Here is a 16,296-nt window from a genome sequence, read left to right on the forward strand (position 1 = left end):
GGGTGGTGAATGACTCCCTAGAAAGGCAGGGCCCAAGCTGCATGGGATTTCCAAATGAAGTGCACCCCACCCTCAAGGAGGCAAGGTTTTCCTCTACCCACAGGGTACCTCAGGCCAGTGCTTGGCCCCCTCGGGACCCGTATTGTGCACATTTAGAGAATGAAGGAGCTTCTATGATTACCAAATTCAATCACCTTACAGCAGCAGAGCCCCTGTACAAGATTAAGGAAGCCATCTACCCTTTCCCTGTGAATGCCACCATTGACAAGCAGCTCACTACCTACTGATGCAGTTTTGGATGGCTTCTACTCTAGACGTTTGTCACCTTCCCGTTTTACTTTCCTCCTAAGGGGTGGTGAGGAGAAATATGCTTCTCACCAAGAAGCTGCAGCATGTCCCAAACACTGTCGTCTCACTTGGCCTCACCGCTCTGCCCTGAATGATTTTCTAGTCAGTTCTTTGGGTGCCCAGTTCCTCTACATCATTCCCTAATGTTAGAAACCCAAGCCAGTACCCTCAGCTGTTAAGGGCCTCCAGAGGGCGGGAGGTGGGTGGGGAGGGGCGGCAATCCTGAGTGGCTTCAAAGTGCACTTACCTCTCTCTGCTCCCTCTGAAGGCAGAGTTCTTCAGTCTCTTCCATCAGTTTGTCTGCCAAGGCAAGCACACACACATGCTCACAAAAAGCTTGCTCCAGAGCCAAGGTCCTGAGAGAGTCAGGTGGCCTGCAGTGACCTCCGTCTCCCCCAGTATCTCCCCAAGGAAGAGGTCCACACTGCCACACCCATGCCAGGTGGAGGGCAGGGCCAGCTGCTGGTGACAAGCTGCTGCACTGCCCTGAGCTGCTACCTTCCTTTTCCACCATCGTCCCTGCTTTTTGCATTTGTGCTTTGTGTCTGGCTAGTGAAAGAGGGAGAGGGGTAGCCAGAGCAGAGAGGAGAAACATGCTGGGGCCCTGAGTGTCTGAGGAGGGGGAAGGGAGCAGGTGTCAGTGCCTAGGGACCCCAGACCCAGGACCCAAACCCAGTCTCACCTTCTAATTTCCAAAGCAGGGTGAGTTTACCAGCCAATCACAGGCACAGGGGTCTGGGATCTTGTGGTCAGGTCTAAAGTGGGCTGGGGGCTGGGTGGGGGCAAGACTGGGACCTGGAGGCCCAGGGCAGGATAGCAATATCTCCATCTGTGGAGCCCTTACCACGCGCCAGACATAAGTGCTTACATGCATTTAACTTAATCCCCATACCCTGCTCTAAGAAACAGAGACTGTTTTTAACTCCATTTTAAGGATGAGGACATTGAGGCTTAGAGACGCTGAGCTGCCTAAAGACGCAGAGAGCTAACAAATAAGCATCAAGCTGGGTCTAGAACCCAGGCTCTTAACCACCAGGCTCTCCTGCCTCTTGTCATTCTGGCCAAAAGGACATTTAATTGCATCATAAAGCCCTTCAGGCTCCAAGCTGGTCTCTGGCTACTTATAACTCACTAAGCCACTCCCCGAATTTCCACTAGGCCCCCATGTGCTATCACTGGGGAACTTCAGCTTCTGATCCACCCCTCCAGCCAACCTAAATACTCCTGCTTTTCCTTGGCCAACTGCAGGCCCTGGGCCTCCAGGCTTTTGATCATGGCTTCTCCCAGCTGGGCGTTCTTCCAGGTCCTAGGGAAGGAGGGCAGATGGGAAGAAGGAGAGAAGACGGAGAAACATAAAATCATTAAAACAGAAGGGTAGGGGAGAAAGAAAATGTGCATGCTTTGCGCTCATTCATCTGTGTCCTTCAGAATCCCAGCTCGTCTTCATTCTGGCACCCACAGCCTGCGCTTGCCACCAGCATCGAGCCTCTACAGTAAGCAGAGGCTGCAAAGGGGGCTACTGTGGGCTGGGCCAACAGCATTTCAGAGCAGGGAGAGATTGCTTCCCGGGCTGTTTTCTACACCACTGAATGCCACCACCCAGCAAAAGGCACGACCGAGCTTGAGAAGGCAGGCCCTGGGATGGGGATTATGTGCTAAACTGGGGTTTCCATGATCTGGACTCTAATTTACAAAACACCAGCCCTGGTCCTCTCCAGGATTAATTATGGGCCTGGGGAGGTGGGATAGATGTGGGAAGGCAGCCACATCTGACTACTGATGCTGGATTTGCTCCCAAGAGTTGGAGACACAATGGTGCCATTTGCCACCTGTGACTGTGACAAGCATTGGCTTTTAAAGCTTGCTTAGGAGACCCCTCACAGGCACCCACAATAGTCCACTCCCACAGCCCTGTCTTCAAGGAGGCTCTGTCTTCCCACCTTGCCCTCTCCTGGAGTTCAGGGTCAGCCCAGCCCGGACCCCTCCCCCCTTCTGGGCTCTCGGGCTGACCCCTCGCGCCCAGGAGCACTTACACCTTCCCAGACTCCTGCAGCATCTCCAGCCACTGGGTCTGTTCAAACTCGGACTCGGCAGCCAGCAGGATGTTCCCCTGTCAGGAAGAGGAGCCCGGGCGTGCCTGAGAGGCAGGGGCCACTCCGAAGAGTGGGGGTCGCGCCCACACCACTGCAGGCCCAGGTCCCCAGAGGGGCTGCCCCATGAGCCTGGGGCCCCGGGAGCTGGCCTGCCCCTGGTGAGCCCAGGCTGAGGGGGGAGCTTTACTCACATGGAAGTCCTGGTGGGAGATCTTCATGGCGTAGGGCATGCTGGGTTCTTCCCTGGCCTCCACCAGGCAGCCCCCCAGAGGGATGACGCCCTGAGGAAGAACCGGGACAGGCAGCCCCGGTCCCGCCCAATCCAGGTCACCAAGTGCCTCTGGGGGCCCAGCCAAAGCCAAGTCCTGCCCAAGACCCCAAGCTGGAAGCCAGGCTCTGGGGCCAATGGGCAGAGGCCAGAAATGACCCCTAGAGGAGAGAAGTGGGGCTGGGGCACAGAGGGTGGGGGCCCAGCCCAGGATAGGGTGCAGGGGAGTTTCTCACCCCCAGAAGAATTTGTTCTCCAGACTCTGTTAAACCAGAGCAAGGCAACACACTGACACTGACCCCTGCCCTCACAAGGTCCCGCCCCCCATTGTCCCCACCAGGCTCGCCTGCGCCATGGCCCTGGGGGGACGCTGCCTCACCTTAGGATGTATATTGAAGTATTTATTGGTTTCAAAGCTCTTTTTCTCGCTCTCAGAGTAGTAAAGCAGAAAGCTCTCTTTGATGATGAAAAACCTACAGGAAGAATGGGGAGGAGAGATCAGGAGAGAAGGCGAGACATTTCTCAATTCAACAGCCACCCTTGGGGGCCCTGGACTCACGTGGGGAACCCACGGGAACAACAGCTCAGACTCATCCTCACCACATCTGGATAAAGTCTCGCTGCGCAGCAGCCCTCCCCACCCTCCCAGGCAGCCTGACCCTCGAACCAGTGGGCAGCGCAAGTGGGAGGCCCACACTGGCTTCCGGGTCTGGCTGCTTCCACATCCCATGAACCACCAGCGCCCTAGCCCTTCTCCTCGGGTACCAGCAGCCCCCTGAGCCGTCACCTCCAGTCACTTAGGGTCTGCCCCAGGAGAGGCAGAAGGAGGGAAAGGAGACACAAGATTCCAAGATGGGTATAGTGGCAAGTAACCACGAAGGCCGATAATGAAATAGAATTGGGGTACCAGGCAGGTGAGGCCAGGTCTGCAGCCCACAGGCACCCCACACTGAAATACCTGCACTCCCTTTTGTCCCAGACTGCCCACAGACTCCCTCTGGGACTCAGATCTAACTTAGGATTTCTGCGACCTCAGTGCTTTCTGGCTATTGGGGAGGTGACATCCTTGATGCCAACATGTGCAGCACTTGGACCAGCCTGGGGACTGTCTCGGGACTGAGTGGGGCTGACGATGACAAGACACTAAGCGCTCTGCAGAGGAAGATCCGACTGGTCCTCAAAGCCCCATGGCTCAGGGACCCAGGGTGGCTGGCTCCTTCCTCCCAGGGCTCCTGCTCACCCACTGGCTGTGGTGATGGGATGCAAGAATGTGGTGGAGATTCTGAAAGCTGTTGAGTGTATGAGTGCGTGTGTGTGTGCGTGTGTGTGTGTGTGACAGAGGGTGGACGTGTACATGGGGGAGTTGAAAACAGTGGTGTGCTGGAGCCGGCTCAGATGGGCTCTCCTGAGCCGACAGTGACTCTCTTCCCTCCTCTGTGTTCAGTGACTTCGCCTTGGTAGCCCAATATAAGCCATCGGGGGACGATTTACACCATGAAAATCACCAAATGCTTCAAAATAGTGTTTCGTCCCCCTGCAAGGGCCCAGTTAAACTTTAATAGCACACCCCTGGTTATCAGTGCCCTCTTGTCAGGGGCTTAAAGTCTCTGGTGGGCACAATGAAGTCAGGGAAGCTCTGGAAGTTTCTACCAGCCACATGTTCTTTCCTGAGATCACAGATGCTGTGGGGAGAGCACCCAGGATTGCTGAGAGCTGCCACCTTGCCTCCCCCAGGAACGTGAAGCTCAGCTTTGGTCTAAACCTCACGCCAACCCATTTTCTTTATTTCCACTGACCCTCCCTGCCCAGCCAGGTAGCGGATGCAGCCAGGTGGACTCCGCTCAGGGGTGACACCCTGAGATTGCCAACTCTTTCCCAGGCCTCTCCGCCCCCTGTGGGGAAAGAGCACACTAATAACCACACGCTGCAGAACTGCGGTGACATTCTGCGCCCTCTAGCACCTCATCCCAGTCCACTGTCTCAGCTTTCCCACCAGTTCTGCCCTTGGCCTCTCTGTGCTCCAGGCAAACCTCTGAGCTTGCTGTCCCCCACCTCACTAGGACTTGCAGGATTCGGCAAACACAGATGGTGGTTTTCTGCCTTCAATGCCTTCCCCCTAACTCGTCACCTGGCTGAGCCCTTCTCACCTTGGTGACCAGCCCAGCCCACACGGATGACCAAGCTCCTCCTGCACCTGCTGACTGGGCACTTAGCGCTCACTGCCACACCCCATGTGCTCATCTTGTCCCAAGGGGGCAAAGGGCTCATGGAGGACAGGGGCCATACTCCTTCAGTCCTGTGGGCTGCGGCAGCAGTTCCCTGCCTGTTCCGGGGGAACTTCACAGGGTAGATATGAGCATGGGCTTTGGCACCAGATGGACCTGCCATTTCTCAGCTGGGAGGCCTTGGGGACCTCACCATGCTGGGTCTTGGCGTCTGTACCTGTAGAATGGGGGTAATAACACCTACCTTACCTGGTTGTTGTGAGGATCAAATGAGATTGTGCATCAAAGTGCTCATTACTCTGCCAATTCTCAGAGGACCCAGGAGAGCTGATGATGCATGTTCATGGTCAAGAGCATCCCCGGTAGGGAGAGGGTAAGAGATGAGCCACATGGGGCTGCCTCTTGGGGCCCCGCTCTTCCCCTTCAATGCCTTCTGAAATACCTTCTGGTCCTCCCTCTCCTCCTGAAGCCCCTCCCCACTCAGGGCAAAGCCCTGTGCCTGGGACCTAGGGGACCACTGGACATATGAGCAGGGAGAGGACAGGGGCTCTGGAGTCGGACACCCTCTCTGTCAAGCTACAGCCTTGAGCAAGCTCCCAGCCTTGTGGAGTTTCTCTTTCCTCATCTGTGAAATGGGGCTGCAAATATCTTGGGACTGCTGCGAGGATTCATTTATTGTTCATTCGTTGATTCAACAATTACCAAGCTCCCATTCTGGGCCAGGCACCATTCTCAGCGTGGGGGATACAGTCGTGAACAAGAGGGATGAAAGTCTCCACCCCCTCAGAGCGTGTGTGTAGTGGGAGGCAGGCGGTAAATAGAGAGAGAAGTCATGTGCCAGATGCTGATAAATGCTATGGGGGAAACTACTGCAGGGGCAGTGGGACTGGGAGTGAGGGGATGAGGGAGAGGGCAGTCAAGGAGGGCCTCGTAGAAGCTGACATTTGAGAGGGGGACCGTTCCAGGCAGAAGAGCCACAGGTACAAAGGGCCTGAGGTGGGGAGAGTGCCTGGCTGAGGAAGGAACTGCAAAGAGAGGATGCGGATGGCTGCACAGAGCGAGAAGGCAGTGGGCGGCCTTGGGGGCTATTGCAATGCTAATGATAAAGCTCGTGTTTCTCCAGCACTTACCAGGGGCCTCGCTTGTTGTAAGCCACCGCCTCTGTTAATGCACTGAACACTCGCCAGTGTCCCGTGAGGCTGGTGCTCCCTGCATTTTACATGTGCAGAAACTGAGCAGAGAAGTGAGTGAGTTACTGCAAGTCTCGCAGCTAATGGATATTAACCTTTTCTCTGAATAAAAGAGACAGCCACTGGAGGGAGTTACAGCAGGAGTGACAATTGTCAAAGGCTCATCCTGGCTGCCGAGTTGAGAAAAGACGGTCAGGGCAAAGGCAGGGACATCCGATACAGGCTACTGTCTCAACAGCAGGCAAGAGAGGACCAGGTGGATGAAAGCATGTAAAGTCCCTGGCACTTTCCTGGTGCACAGGAAGTGGCCCCAAATGTCACGTCTCTCCTTTTCCCCTTGCCCTACGAAGGAAAGCACAGAGAGGCAGGGGAGGATGGACGTCCCAGAACAGCCTTTGCTCTGTGCCAGTCAAACCTCAGGGGCTGAGGGGCTCTGGGGGCCACAGAGATCATGAAAGCTCCACAGGCCATGTATGTGAAGCTTGGCCCGATGCCGGCTGTTCTTGGCTTGGTGTGGGTGGGTGTGGGGGGCGGGAGAGGAGGGCTGGCATGGACCTGGAGGAGGAGGGCCACTTCTTGGCTGGATACTACCCAACAAAGGGCACGTTTGGCAAGCACACTTCCAGGCCCTGAAGCGTCGGCTTTGCTTATGACCTGTCTCAGTGATGGCCCGCTGCTCCCACCTGACAATGCTCTGCCTTCCTCTCAGCAGTTGGGGGCCCAGGACCCCTGCACAGAGGGATACTCCCGCTTCCTGCCCCATCTTCCAAAGTGCTCCTGTCCCCAGACTCTCTCATTCTGACCACAAGCCAGGCGCCACCATCCTCTGGGACCTGCAGAGCTTGGCTGGATTGTGCCTGGGATGGAGAGAATCACCCTTTCCTGAGCTGTTCCCAGGTGTCAGCCACTGTGCTAACTGCTCTACATGCATCGGAGTATCTGATCCACATCACCACCACCCCGGGGGCAGGGGTGATGGGGTAGGGCTTTTTAGTCCCATTTTACAGATGACAACACTGAGGCTTAGAAGGTAAATAATGTGTGCAAGGTCACAGGGCTAGGACAGAGGTGGAGCTGGGACTGGAACCGTGGACAACAGTCGCTGCCCCTACTCACTATGCCGCACTGCCTGAGGAACTCTCCCTCCTTTGTGCCAGGACCAGGGCCAGGGCAGGAAACAGAAGGGCAGAGCAGGACGTATAAAGGCTGGAGTAGCCATGGGTTAGAGGATGCTGCCCTTACTAGCTGTGTCACCTGGCCACATCACTTAATCTCTCTAAGCCTGGGGTACCTCATATGTAACTTTAGGATAATAACAGTACCTCACAGGGTTACTGGGATAATCAAATGAGTCAGTTCACATAAAGACTAGACGTGATCTGTTGTTATTTATTAGGTTCCCTGGCTGTCGCAGCCTCCCCTGACCTCCTTTCCATTTGTGCTCACACAGCTCCTGCAGGAGGGAGCTCTTGGCTCCGACCCAGCTGGCCAACTCCCTGTCCTCCAAACATATGACGCATTCCTGAGTCTACCCCTCCCTCCTGTCTGAAGCCCACCCCTCCTTCCAGGCCCAAATTCAGTCCTGGGAGCTTTGTCCATCTGCCCTAGCCCATATGACCCTCCTTGTCTGTCTCATGGGGCAGGAGAGTGTGTGTGTGTGAGGGAAGGGGTCTGTGCCACCCTGGCTGCCTCTTCTCTCAGGCCTTGAAGAACAGTATTTGCATCTCTAGATTAAGGAGCATTTACAAGGGGCCAAGACGCTCACTTTACTAAGTGTTTTTTGGCATTATTTTATTTAAATCTCTCACCACAACTCTGAGATGAAGGTTTGACTTTTTTTTTCTGTTTCACTGGTGGGGAAACTGAGGCACACGGAGATTAAACAACTGGTAAGTGGCCGAGTTGGTACCCGAAGTGAGCCCCTCTGCTGACAAATCCCATGTTCTCAACTGCGGTGGCCTGCAATGCCTGGTTCTCTTCATCATATGTGACCTGGAAGTGTTGTTTGTCTACCTAGAGCTTATCTCTGCAAGGTGACTGCAAGCTCCTGGTAAGTGCAGGCAGGAGAGCCCAGGCACTATCCTGGGCCCTGGGGGATGATGATTCCCTGACCTTATGGAGCTTTTAGTTGAAGGCAGGAAACAGAATGTAGAAATCAATAATTCAAAAAATAAGTAAAGTTTACTGAGCTCCTCCTTTGTGCCAGGCACTGTTGTAACATTATGTGTTGACTCATTCACTCCTCACATAAGGGAGGAAACTGGAGCACAGAGAGATTAAGTAATATGCTCCAGATAACACAGCTGGTAAGTGAGGGAGCTGGGAAAATTGCCAAGCACCAGGATACACTGCAACATTGTAGTTTGTCTGAGGTGAAGGGAGAGTGCAGAGGAGGGAGGAATGAATGGTTTGGGAGTGTGGCCAAATGGGTTCTTGGAGAGGAGGTGACAACTGAGCAGGGTTTTGAAGAATGAATAGGGGTACCTTAGGAAGGTAAGAACGGGAGCAAGAAGGAGAAGCATTCCAGGCAGAGGAAACAGCATATGCAAAGAATGGTGAGTTCAAAGTTATTAAAATGTCTGGTATTACTGGCAGATAAGTGCAAAGGAGGTGGGCAGTGGTGGGTCGGGAAGGGGGTGGAGTAAGACTAGAGAAAGAAGCATACACCAGAATGTGGAAGTTTCAAACGGGGCATCTGTAAGGTCAGATTAGTTTTAGATAGAGGGAGAGGGCCTAGAGTGGGGTTACAGCTAAGCAAAGGGGCAAATCAGAGTTATTGGGAGGCAAAAATCAGCAGGGCTCGTTGAATAATTTACACAGGGGCAGGATGAGGAAGAGCAGAGTCTGGGATGACACGATGATCCTGACTCCAGCTCGGGTGCCAGGGTGGACAAAGGTGCCACTGACCGAGCTAGGGAACCCAGGAGGGATTTTCCTGAGCTCTGTGCCCACCTTGTCACCCCTCCTCAATACTCTGAATGCAACAAGAACTCAATCAGAGCTTGACTGTCCACACTGACCTCACAGTGGGTCCAGCTGGAGCAGAGGAAAAATGCTACTTAGACTCACAGGCACCATCTATGTTGGGTGGGTCCACTCTGCTGAGCTCTGTCAGCATCTGGAGAGGCAAAGACTAAATTTGGAAGTAGGAGCCGGAAAGGGCTTTGCCTAACAGAGTGTGAAATCTGGAGTTCTAAGGAAATCCTGGAGGGCAGTGGAGAGGACTAATGGTGAGGGCAGAGGAGAGAGGATCCAGGGAAGATGCAAGAGTTTGGGTTCTACAGGGTCAAGAGGCAGGATCTCCACTAGGGTGGGAGGGTGTCTGCAGGGCTTTAGAAACAAGGAGCCGACCGGCAGTTTGAAGCCGTTTGCACTGCTCTGATTTAAATGCCACCTCCACTCTTCTCCCAGCCAAAGCTTCGGTACAGTCTACCATACCCACAAATAACTTGTGTGAGTGTTTGGTGTATGCATGTGGTGGCTGGGAGGGAAAGTGGGGGAAACTGAGGAAATATCTCAGTTACATGTCTGGTTGTGTAACAATGACTGTGTACACTGACAACACATCAATCCATAAACCAAGGAAACAAGAGTTTAGAACCTCTTGAGATTAGCAGAAACCATGGTGCAGGTTTTAGACTTCCTCTGAAGACAGGGTTAGATCTTGGAGCCAATCTTATCCCTCTCAAGGGGTCAGGGAGAGCCCAGCAGAAACACATGTTACACATGGGTCATATTTTGCAGGAAGGTGGAACATCCAGTCTAGCAGGTCAGCCTCCCTAGGCACAAGCACCCAGAATAAGACTAGCTCCCAGGAGCTTCACGCAGCCTTGGCACCCAGTCTCCGAGCCCCTCAGACATTGAGAATGGGTTGGGGGGAGGGGTTGAGAGCAGGTAAATCTTAGAGAACAGCCTTTCAGAAGGGTCCTTTTCAGAAGTGGCAGTAGGAAGGCAGAAATGACACAGCCCCCAGCCTGTGCCCCCTCTTGTCCATTCTGGGTGGCCTGGTGTGCTCAGTGAATGCCCATCTTTGTCTATGGTTCCTATTTTGGCATCAGGTTTGAGGAGGTAGGACAGAAGAATCCCACCTGGGAGCTGGATGAGTTCATGGAGAGATCATCAAGTCCAGGGAATTCTCCATGCAACATCACGAGGGCAAGCTTAACATGTTATATATTGACTCGTGCTCCCCATAAAGACATGTTCAAGTCCTCACCCAGGTCCTGTGAATGACCTCAGTTGTAAATAAGATCTTTGAAAATGTTAGTAGGTAAGATGAGGCCAAACGGAATCAAGGTGGGTCTTAATCCAAAATGACTGGAGTACTTATATGCGGAGGAAATTTGGACACAGTCAGTAAGTCAGGAGGAGACAGATGGCCACGAGACGGAGCAGTGGTGGAGTTATGGCTTGCTGGCAAGTCACCATGATGCTACAGACTTCAGAGAAAGCATGGCCTGCTGACACCTTGATTTTGGAATTCCAGCCTCTAAAACTGAGACAATGAATTCCTGTTGTTTAAGCCAACCAGTCTGTGGTATTTGTCACAGCAGCCCTGGCCAACCAAGATGATATGTAAAACAGATAATAGCGCAGAAGCACCCACTGAAGTGGGTGGAGGTGCTTGGAGCCCCATCACTTGCTCCCCACTCCCTTGTGGTGGATTCATGGCACCTCTAGAACCCCAGCCCCGTTCTGCAGGTGAGACACTGCTGGCCAGTGAGGCTGTGCCTCAGCCTGGGTTACGCAGCCAGTCACTGGCAGAGCAGGGACTGGAACTCAGAGCCCGCCCCCCACCCAAGCCTAAATTCACTTTCTACCTCTACAGCTGGTCTCAAAAGAGACTGCCTTATTATTTTCAAGTCCTGGACATAAGAAAACTGAATTGCTACAAGTGTTTTTGCTTGGGGGTGGGGAACAATACAGCTGAGACACATTTTCAAACAGAACATCCAAAGCCTGCTAAGGGCAGCTTCTTCAGGGATGAGAAGTGGGGCTTGTTTGCACAATTTATATGCTTAACTTCCACAATTCTGTCCAGGTGAATCATTACGTGGGCCCACTGAAGCCTGAGTTAATGCTTTTTATTATTTTATTTTGTTATTTATTTTTTACATTTTCATTTCGTATAATTTACTTTATTATTTTATTTTATTATTTCACTTTATTTGCATTTTATGGTGGTGTGATGCAGAGACTGAGCCCATCTCCTGAACCCAAGGACCCTTATCTTAGTGCCACCACTTCAGGAGGGAGCAGGGTGATAGTAACAGCGATGAGCTGGGGTAATTCAGACAGGGAACCATCACCCCTCCTCTGTGTCCCCATTTTCCTATCAGCGGGTTTTCCTACCAGTGGGCTTGGGAGAACAACAGCTCTGGAACAAGAAGAAGGTGGAGCCAGTGTGTGAAAGACACTATGAAATCTTCAGAATAAATTAGGGTGGTCATTGCTCTTTTTCCGGGGGCAGAGACACCATCCCCAAATCCCGCCCTTTCATCAATGCTGAAAAGGCCTCCCTGCTTTACTCGCCCCCACCTTCCCACACACATTAGCAGGAGACCTCTGCCCCTTGGCTCCATCAGGCCATTGTCCCCACCCTCCCCTCTCTGCTGCCACTTGCACAGGAGTCTGAAGAACACAGCTGTCTTATCTTTTAAAAGGGACCATCAGGCGCCCTCTACAGCTATAAAACAATGCCACAGCTGGGCTCAGGGGACATCTCGCACAGCTAGCTATGGGGAACGCTATCTGAACTGGAAACTGAGAGCAAAACCCAGACAGTGAGGGGGAGCTGGAGACTTGGAGGTGACCTGCTGGACCCTCCCCTCAGCCCTTTGGGAAGGCTCAGTGTTGCAGGGTTACCTCAGGGCTGAAGATTAAACACCCAGGCTCCAAACCTCCAGGGAAGAGAGCCTCCCTGCCTCTCTCTGTATGGTGACTAGCTGCACACACAATCTGTCCACATCTGTACAGGTATCTATCAGACTGTGTGGCTTGAGATTTGGGAACTGTGGCCCCTGTCTCCGTGGCAACCTTGGCACCCAGTGGATATCATGAATTTTCCCCACTGAGGCATAGAGCTGCCCTTTTTCCAACTTCAGTGTCTCTCAAGAGGAAACTTCTTCTGGGTGGTCTTTGGCTGGGCTCAGGCTCCAATGACCACCTTGCATCTAGGAGGCGGAGGGTCAGGAAGGGACACTGAGGCCCCTGCTGCGGGAAGGCACTGGCTGGGCCCTTCTCAACAGGGGCTCTGCCTGGGGAGCAGATATTCAGGAGGGGCTTGAGGAAGGGCTAGAGAGCTGGAGAAAGTGTTAAACACTAGGAAAGTATTATCCTGGTGGCCCAGCAAGCCCCATTGTGGTGCTGTCACAGATCGGGACTGAGACTTCAGCTCCTGCCCCCGTCCTTTCTTCCTTGGCTCTGAGTTGCTTGGTTCTTCACTGACAGCATCTGCGTTTCCACTGCTCATGGATTAAGGGGAAGACAGAGTGAGTCGTAAACCTTACACCCAGACACCTCTCCCAGATCCTCTTATCTCTGCTAGTTAATGTGTTGGACAAATTCTCTTCCCTTTTTTTGTCTTTGGGAAAGTAAGCTCAAGGGCATCTTCTCACACCAGGAAGGCAGGGCTGTTTGGGCAGCAGCAGCAGAACCCTGGCGTGATTGGGGGCGGGAGACACATTCACCCTGATCGGAAGAGGTTTTACAGTACCCAGCCGGCCACAGTTGCTTCCATCGTTATTTATGCCCATTCGTTATTTATGCAGCACGGAGCCAGAGCCTTTCCAGGCATCCCCTCCCATTCTTCTTAGCTGCCCCAGCCAGGGCATCGATCGCCCTAATGGCCAGGCTCTGCAGTGGCGGGCCTGAGCTGCCCCCTCCCCATCACTTCCTGTGGCTGACAATTAGCTGAGGCCAGAGACTCCACTTCACAAATGGCGAGCTGAGACCTAGGGGCCCTACCAGGAAGTGAGAGGGGGCTGAATGTAGAATCTTGCCTTCCCCACCCCCAGACCCTCTCTGGTCAGCTCTGTAGTTGATCAAAAGTCAAATTGTGTGTGTGTGTGTGTGTGTGTGTGTGTGTTATGTGTCCCTAGAACTGTAAACATGGACAGAGACCTAGAGTGGGTAGGTGGGATGTTAGTTATTTCCTGAATCCTAAGAAGGGAGCGAGTCTGTACAGAGGCAGTTCCAGAATTCCTATAAAGAAAGGGGAACAGAGGTGACCTCCTGCTCAGAAGGAGGCTTGAAGCTGTATTTGCAGAGCATGCACACCATTCTGACTTAGATTGGATGATTATTTGGGTGGCTGTGGGGATGCAGATGGAGATGCATGGGGTGGGGGGTGCTAAAGCTCTGTAAGCCTCTCTTAGCACCCCCCTCCCCCATTATGCTTTTAGCTGGTAGTTTTCACCCTGGACCCTTCCCAGGCCTGGGCCCAGTTGCGGGTGAAGCCAGGCCTCCACTGTACCTGTCCTGGGAATAAGGGGCTGGGGGATATACCCTGGGGTCACAGACCCCAAGCATTTACTAGGGATGCAATCAGGTGAAAATGCCTGGTAAGGGAAGTCTTGGATGACAAGACCCAGAGGTAATACCAGGGAAAGCCGCCAGAACTGATGGCTGCCTAGAGCAGCTGGGGAAGAAGAGAAATGGGGGTTGGGGGTGGGGGACAGTCTTGCTGATGGTACTTGAATCTGCGAGCAACCTCCTTACTCCAACTTAAGGGCCCAGGTCGAGAAAAGGCTGCTCCTCAAACAGCTCAATGCTGGAAACTCCTCAGGAGATGCTCTCCATCCTGCCCTGAGCCTCCATTTAGGAGATCAAACATAAGCTCAACTTTGGAGGAACTCAGAGAGCCTGTTTCTCATCAAATCCCAAAGAGAAACCTGGCAGAACTAAAATAGTACATGAAACCAGCTATGTAAAATGTGAAACACTGTCCACAGTTCCATTTGATTTGTGATCTTGTAGAAAAATTATTCATCAAAATGGGACATTAGAACCAACCACTACCACATTCACATGATCTGTGGTTCTGGGAACATCTGAGCCCCCTCTGTCAAGCAGAAGACTCGTGGTGTGGGAACGGGACCAAAGCTCATCTGGACCCACCCCTTGTTTTCTGGCAGGGGCATACCTCCAGGGAAGGACCCCATAAGGTCTTCCTTCTGAAGGCCATCCCAGGAGGCAAACCTCCAAACTGATAGGTTTGGGGGAAAATCTGCCCAGACGGACCATACCACCTGAAGCCAGTACTGGGAGCTTCCTGCAGACTTGGGGCTGTGAACCTTCCTAGCCCATGTATAAGCACAAAAGGGTTACAGAAATCTGGGGCGCCTTCTCTGAGTTGGGAGCCAGGAAGCTGGTGCTGAAAGACCAGCTCTGGGTTCCTCTGGCACTCCCCACTACCCCCTCAAAAGGATCAGTCCTTCCCAACAGGATCAATCCATCCTCCTATCCCTGCCTCCACCTTTCTCAGTTCCTGTCAACTCTTTTCCGGCTCCTCCGGCTGAAGCACTGGAATCTATTTCCCTCAGGCCCAGATGATTATTATTATCATTATTATTATTATTGTTATTTCAGGAGACTGTTGGAAGGGCTGCAAACATCTCTCCCCCAAGTGCGGGCAGGGACTCTTCTGGCCCTTCTTTGCTGCCCTGGCCTGAGCGTTTCAGAAGGGTCCTGGCCAGCTCCTTCAGTGTGTGTTGGGGGAGGCGGGAGGCCGAGGAGGGTAAGGTATGACACCCGTGCCCCACCTCTAGGCCCGCACCCCAGCCAAAGTATGTCCTCTGGTGACCCCGCAGAGGGCTGAAGATGAAATTGGCCCTGGAGGTCCCAAGAGAATATATTTGGCTAGAAATGGGGCTTCTCCTTCCCTGGCAGTCTGTCCCAACCTGACCCAGCCGCGCTTCTTCCATGGCCGCGATTTCTTCAGCCAGCCCCAAGCTCCCCACTCGGGAGTTAGGCCCATTCCACAGCGAATTCACACACAGGCACACAGACACCGTCCCTCCCAGCCCTCGGGACAAAGATGACCCCAGCCAAGGCTAGGATCCACGTCTTCCGGGGCGAGCCCAAGGTCACTAAAGAGACTGCAAGGTGTCGGAGGGGGTCCTTAGGCCCGGGACTCCCTCCCCCGGCGGTCCTCTCGGGGCGCGAGGGGTGCACTCACCGCCGGGACCACTTGGCCGACGGCCTCCCGAAAGGCCGCTTCCACAGCACCCCATAGAGCTGCACTTTGGTGCTGATGTCCAGCGCGTCCGAGTCGGCCTGCTCCATGGACGGCGAGGGCGACACTGAGTTGGACTTCGACGTGAACATCCTGCCTCAGTCGGGCTGTCCCCAGCCCGACCCACCCACTCCCGGGACGGGATGCGGGACCCCGGGCGAGCGCGGGCTGGCGGCTCGCAGGCTGCGCGGAGGCCGCGTCCCGGGGCGGCTCGGGCGCCGTGGAGGCGAGTTCTCGGCGAGCGCAGATGAGGAGCGACCCCTGCCCAGGGGCGCAGCATGAAAGCGCGCGGGGCCCGGAGCGCGGCGCGAAAGGGGGGCGCGGCGGTGGTCCCGCGGCGCGCAGCCTGCGGCCCCCGGCTCCGGATTGCGGCAGGGCCCGGCGGGAACTAGGCGGGGAGGGCGGCTCAGCCTCCGGCCGGCGGCACGCACCCCCCTCCCGCGGCAGCCCTAATTCTGGTGCCCCCGATTGGCTGGGAGGGGCCGCTGAGCCGGGCTGGAGGCCGGCCGGGAACGCCAATCAGAGCGGGCGCCGACTGCAGGGCAGGGCTCCCCGCGTCCCGCGGGGCCGGGCGGCGCGCTCTGCCCTGGGGGCTGCAACCATAGCATTCCCGACTCCCACCGCACGCGCCGAATACTCTCGGGTTTTCCCCTCGCGCGTGCAGTGTCTATATCCAAACTGAGACCACACTGCTCTGTAATGTGCTTTTAGTCACTCCCGCAGATGCCTACTCGCCTCTGGGTGGGGGAAGGAGCAGGGGATTGTTGACGGACAACCAGCCCTTATACAGCTCGGTGAACTCGCGGTGAGCCTTGGTTTTCTCACCTGTAAAATGGAGAAGCTTGGACCTCAGTGGGCAGCGAGGTGGCGAAAAAAGAATTAGGTGAGTCTGAAGCGCCCGCCCAGGGAGGCTCAATCACTGTGAGCGGCCGCTCCC

At 54.4% G+C, this 16,296-nt stretch overlaps 1 protein-coding gene across 4 annotated transcripts in view; it reads right to left on the reverse strand.

Annotated features, from left to right (window-relative positions):
• The window catches only part of PLEKHD1 (pleckstrin homology and coiled-coil domain containing D1), a 30,640-nt gene extending 14,695 nt beyond the window's left edge, over positions 1-15,945 (reverse strand). For all 4 annotated transcript variants that reach the window (XM_037832441.1, XM_037832439.1, XM_037832440.1 and 1 more), the window contains exons 1-6: positions 15,303-15,945; positions 3,089-3,182; positions 2,633-2,722; positions 2,382-2,458; positions 1,563-1,654; positions 596-648 (exon numbers count right to left, since the gene is read on the reverse strand). In XM_037832441.1, coding sequence (XP_037688369.1) covers positions 596-648; positions 1,563-1,654; positions 2,382-2,458; positions 2,633-2,722; positions 3,089-3,182; positions 15,303-15,451 — 555 coding nt within the window. In that variant the 5' untranslated portion in view covers positions 15,452-15,945. The remainder of the gene's footprint in view (positions 1-595; positions 649-1,562; positions 1,655-2,381; positions 2,459-2,632; positions 2,723-3,088; positions 3,183-15,302) is intronic.
• Between the last annotated feature and the right edge of the window lie 351 nt (positions 15,946-16,296).

The sequence above is a fragment of the Choloepus didactylus genome, chromosome 4 (genome assembly GCF_015220235.1).
Source record: "Choloepus didactylus isolate mChoDid1 chromosome 4, mChoDid1.pri, whole genome shotgun sequence".
NCBI lineage: Eukaryota > Metazoa > Chordata > Mammalia > Pilosa > Megalonychidae > Choloepus > Choloepus didactylus.